This window comes from Cyprinodon variegatus, unplaced genomic scaffold (assembly GCF_000732505.1).
Source record: "Cyprinodon variegatus isolate N-32 unplaced genomic scaffold, C_variegatus-1.0 Scaffold145, whole genome shotgun sequence".
In the NCBI taxonomy this organism is placed as follows: Eukaryota; Metazoa; Chordata; class Actinopteri; order Cyprinodontiformes; family Cyprinodontidae; genus Cyprinodon; species Cyprinodon variegatus.
This window is the reverse complement of record NW_015150598.1, coordinates 791,188-796,872: the sequence shown is the minus strand read 5'-3', so window position 1 is coordinate 796,872 and position 5,685 is coordinate 791,188. Positions and strand designations below refer to the sequence as shown.

The 5,685-nt window shown below is 40.2% G+C and overlaps 1 protein-coding gene across 1 annotated transcript in view; it reads right to left on the bottom strand.

Annotated features, from left to right (window-relative positions):
• The window catches only part of LOC107086215 (insulin-like growth factor-binding protein 5), an 18,603-nt gene continuing 12,918 nt past the window's right edge, over positions 1-5,685 (bottom strand). Inside the window, exon 4 of the mRNA XM_015377016.1 lies at positions 1-3,477. Coding sequence (XP_015232502.1) covers positions 3,346-3,477 — 132 coding nt within the window. The 3' untranslated portion in view covers positions 1-3,345. The remainder of the gene's footprint in view (positions 3,478-5,685) is intronic.

Here is a 5,685-nt window from a genome sequence, read left to right as displayed (position 1 = left end):
TTTTTGTTTCTGTATTTGTCGTATGTAGCTCCAAATACTGACCAATGTTTCCCACTGCCACCGATGGTTCCGTCTCAAATGCCGGAGAACACCAAATTATGAAAACCAATTGTCTCTTTACAACCAAAAACTGTTATGTACTCTGAACAAAAGAAGCTGTTCTGTTAACTGTCCTACTGAATAATGAAGTATGAGTTTAAACCATGTTGGAGATTAGGAAATCTGGGGTTAAAACATTCAAAAGATCTTCAGAGATCAGATCTTCATTTGTTTTAATTCACTAAGAGGAACTAACAACCACCTCAATTCTCTTGATTGTTGCGTTAAATGCCCCAGATTTCCCAAACTCCCTGTTTCTGTTTCACTAACTGTATCTAAAGTGGTGAAATTGGTGACTCCCTCATCGGGAAAGTGGCTAAGCCCTAACAGTGACCACAGCCTGCTCCTGGTCCTTTTCCTCCTGCTGCCCTCTCTGGATCAGCTGTCATTTCTGTGCAACATCTCCCTCTTTTTTTTTTTCTTTTTCTAAAGAAATGCAGCTACTCTCCAGATTCCCAGGCAGGAGCTTCATCAGCCCCTGTCACTAAATCAAAACTTCCAAACATTGTTTCGGAAAGGTAAGCTCACCGTGGTTTAGTTTGTGGTTCGCCTGACACCATGAAACCACATTTCAAGATGCTGTTGTGCATTAGGTTCTGTAGTGAGTACATGAAATAAGTGCAAGCTGTTTTGCCCTATACGTGAAGTTGGGATTTGGAGCCTTGATGTGGTTTTTACAACCAGAAACAAGATATGGTGCTGTGCAAAAGTTTTAAACAAAACCTAATTTAAAAAAAAAACAACATTTTTTTGCATGCAGTCAGGTGTTTCTCCAATCCTTTAAATTGATTCTAATCAACAAGTCTTCTGGCTTTTTGGGGGTCATTCAAACGTTCTACTTGGATCTTGGCTCCTTTCTCACTCTTTTTAAGCCCAGTACATGACCAGTGATGAGAACTTCAGGGGATCGTCTACTGCCCATCCAACATGTGCATGTTGGTCCCCATGTAGATTCTTTCTCTGGCTGGATAGGTACTGAGTTGTTCTGAATAAATACAATTTACGTGTGAAAAAAAAAACATTTGAAACCCTTAATATAGGGGGTAGCTGGGTTTTAAATGGGAAACTGGTTTGAGCTGCACAATTCTAGGTTTCCTTGTATAAAATCTATATCAATACAGAGGCAAGTGTCATTTACAGTCGTACGGGGCTTGTATGTGAAAACAAAAACAAATGTTCAACCGAAGCCAGACAGTAAATTAGATTCATTATATGTTATTTTCTATAGACAAAGGCCGGTAGTCTATAGTTATTCTAGTTGGATCAGGGGCAATATTTGGTCATATTTCATATGAGAAAATTAACCCAACATGGGATATAGAACCAAAGTCACTTGAAATAAATTATCATTTAATATCTATAGAAAATAGTAAACAAATATGCATGGAAATTTATTTCAATGCTTTGATCATGAGACTCGCTCATCCCTTGAATGAAACATGGTTGAAATAGAAAAAAAAATCTACTGAAAGGAAAATTAATGAAAATGCAGCCAATTGCAAAAAAAAAGAAAGAAAAAGCACATTAAAAGACTGTTCATTTAAACCATCTTTAAGGATTTCAAGGGATTCTGAGTGCTTAGAAGCAAAAGTCAAATAGAAGAGGAATTGCTAAGGACTAATGCACAGCACCCCTGGATGCACACATTCCCTCTCATGTTTGCAGACTGAACAACTTCTGCATCCTGTGTATCTCCCCGTCAAACATTGGCATTCACATAAAAAGAAAAAGTGAGAATCTTAGCTTATCAAGTTGTCCAAGGAAGAGAAGGAGGTTTCGCTCCTTCCCTGTCCAGAATTTAACCCGAGGTACTATACAACATCGCAAACGGAGCTGGACTCAATTTCAAAGACCGACCACATTCACTGGCTTCTCTCGGTTAGAGCTCCAAACCTCGTCTGAATCCCCACCCCCCCGTGTTGCTTTTACGTCAGCATGTAAGTCTAAATATGTAGGAAGGCACACAGAAAGGAAAAACCGGCCCAAAGACCCGCTCCTGTCATGCTTTCATGGTGCTTCACTGAGTTAAAGGCAGAAAACTTAGAGAGCAGGCAGCTTTCTCTAACTGCCCCGTCAGCTGCTCTAACAGGATACTTTCTAATTCTTTACAGGCAAAAGTCTTTGTTTTTTTTACTCCAAGCTCATTTACATGTTTTTTTTTTCTACAGGAAAAAACAACACTCAGGAAGTATATTTAAAAGTAATGTAATACACCATGAATACATTGTACTGAGGGGGAAACATGGCTCAAAATGTAGGGCAGTCTTTTACTTCACTGAAGGCAAAGAAATCAGCACAAATAAAACCACAAAAAAAAAAAAAAATAGTCAGAGAGGAAACCAGCCTGAAAGGCAAGTTTGATCCCTAAAGAAATCCCGACACGGAAAAAAAATCAAACTTGCTTCCTGTCGCTGAAGCCGAGAGTCTTTGTTTTCACCAGCAGAGCTGCGTGGCGCCCTGCCTGGCAGTGTCTGCTCAAATAGGCACAGTTGGCATGTCAGGCTAGCTAAATGGTCGAAGAGCCACACACATATGTTCATCTGTGACCGTCTACTCTCTCTGTCTGAATGCTCCGAGTCCCCAAACACATTCGTAATGTTAGAGAGGAAGGCCGGGTCCGAGAACACGTCAGACGCCGGCATTACTCGTTTAGGGAAATTGAACAAAAGAGACGATTGTAACATTCTTTTGTTGTTGGTATTTTTCTGAAAAAGGCTCACTCTGTAATACACCAACGCATCACATATTCACACACAAAGGTTTACATTTCTAAACAGGATCCCTTTTTAAGTGCTCTGATAAAACCACAACCCCATTAGACCAAAAATCCCAAATTTCTCGGGCCAAATATCAGTTCCAAAACATGCAACTGATTCCTCTTCCTCCTCCTTCTTCGTGTGGCAGATTTTCTAAACGCATCAAGGACCATTCTGCAGCTTTTCATGCAGCCAGGCTGAAACAAGGGTCCCAAAGTGGTCTCCTCTTTCAGAGAACAGTGCTTGGTTGATAAGAGAAAACAACTATATTAGTCTTTTTTTCTTTTTAGCCTGCTTCGTTTATCTGAGATTTTTCCCTCTTCTTTTTCAGTTCAGTAAAAAGGTCTAGATGTGAGCAGAGGGCGGAGCATACAGGTGGGATTCAGAGAAGATGGTGGGCCCTGGGTCATGTGATAGTTATGAGGGGAGGGGATAGGGGAGGGGAGTGGACGGGGGATGAGGAAGGTCCTCCTGCTCCCCCCCCTCTGATTCACTCGTTGATGCTGCTCTCCAGGTCTTTGCACTGAATGTCCCCCCCGCTGTAGTCCGTCCCCGGCAGCTGGACACCGTACTTGTCCACGCACCAGCAGATGCCCCGCTTGCGGCCGCGAGATGGTTTGCACTGGAAAACAGAACAGAATGGGGAACATTTTTACTAAAAATGCAAACAAAACAAACATCTCATCACAAAAATGTCCCCAATCAGCTGGCAGCAAAAGGAATTAACCTTTCTGCATTTTCAGTTCAACTTCAACTCACAATTTTGAATAAATAAAAGAAGAAAACAATACTTGAAAACCAAGGAATGGACTGGCTTTGATATCCCAACTAATAGGTCCTTTCATCAGTTCATACCTGAACATCATACCAGCGCAGTTTGTTCCCTTCAATGATGTCATTGCATACCTTTGATCTTCAACTATTGCTTATAGAAAAGCTATTATTTTCAGTATGCAATACATATAGAGTTGTGTTTAATGAACCTATTAAATAGACTTTCAACTGTATATAGAAAACCTATTTACTGTAAATTAGCAGTGGTAGAAAATATCCCTGTGGTGTTAAACAAAACCTTATTATAAACTCATTATAAAATGTTCTGAAGAAGATGCCATAGCTTACACCTATAAACAGACGAAGCAGGAAAGCAGTCAAATCACCAGCTAATTTCAGCCTAATGAAGTCTGCATGTGATTGCTTTGTGTGTTTCTAGAGTGTCCACTAGAGGGCATAAGTGGAAATTGCACCACTGGCCCTACAGGCGTGTGCCTGAGCATCCAACAATGAGTCCACACAGTAAGTGAAACTCAGAAGTTACCGAAGATCAATTTTAATTGATCTACAAATCGTTTCCAGATTTTTATGAAGAGTCAGAAGTTCCTTTTATGGCGTGCAGGAGGCATGGGGGTAGCATCAGGGAGTAGTCATACTGCGCAGCATGATCAGAATGAATTTTAGACCACCATGTTTGTGTAAATAAACAGAAAATGTAATTTTGGCTCCTCTTTCCTCATGATTGAAACATTTTATTTAAGTATAAATACATAGAAAACAATCAAAACACGATTCATAAATAATATGTAGCATTTATGGAAAAACAATTTATATGAGACTGAGCATTTGTATCCACTGCTTCCGACATGTGGTCGATCAGACATGTGCGGGCTCCACATGCAGCATTACATGCCAATAAGACTCTTACACGTGAACATATCCATCTAAAACTGAATTATTGATGTGTTCTTTAAAACTGAGCCCCATGTATATTCATACAAACACCCTATGCTTGTTTTCTACTACTTGCATGCATACTGCTTCTCCATAGATTATTTTTTACAGTGTGCATACCAACAAGAGACCAGGCTGGTTCTTTGTGCCTCTACTCTAAAACTTGTTTTTGTATTTGACCATTGTCAGAGAGAACCAGTTTCGTGGTATAAACAAGCAGTAAAACATAAAAAGACTTTCCTGTTTAAACCACAAAACAAATCTTTTGGGCTCAAACGTTGCCAAGAGTGGATGTTGCATGGGCCTACTTGTAATTCCTCACAAAATTGAAGGAAATTTCTTTGTTTGGAGCAACATGGCAGACGTACTGTTTAACTCTGAAGTTGTGAGCCCTATTGCCTTGCAGCAAGGTGGTCATGGCTTCATTTTGAATCTCCTTATGCTTGGATGGGCTTCACTGGATTCTTTTTTGACTGTCCTAAAACATGCACTAGACACTATACTCGTACATTCTGTCTCTTTTTTGCCCTTTTGTCCACTGACCACTGGAAACCTAACACTGATTGAGGAGGCATATATGGATAGATGTGCCAGCTGGTGACAAATGAAGGGAGCACATACTTCTGACAGTAAATCTATGGGTCAAAACTGGAGATCATTAAATATTTTCAAACTTTCAACAGTTAAAACCTCTACAGTTGGTCAGAGTGCAAAATTTCTGGTGCTAATTAAAAGAGAAAGGATTTACTTTGTTACTTGTTGACCTAGGCAGACCACAAACAGCTGCCAAACTCTAAGATCAGTTGTACATGCTTGGCCCCAAACCAACACAGAACACAATTTTTTGATGTTTTCTCTAAAGTTCAGACTTTATATGCTTCCCGACTTTGGTTGAACAAGACACCAGCTGCTATTAAAGGCATACTATGCAACATTTTTTAGTTAATTAATGTGTTTCATAACATTTTGGATGATTAAATGAGTATTTTCAGGTTGAACAAAGGTTTTCTCGGCTGCCCTGGTGGTCTGTGGGGGAAATACTCGTGCATCGCCAGAGTCGGTCTTGCTTTACGGCGAGAATTGCTACACGCCCCCAGTGAAA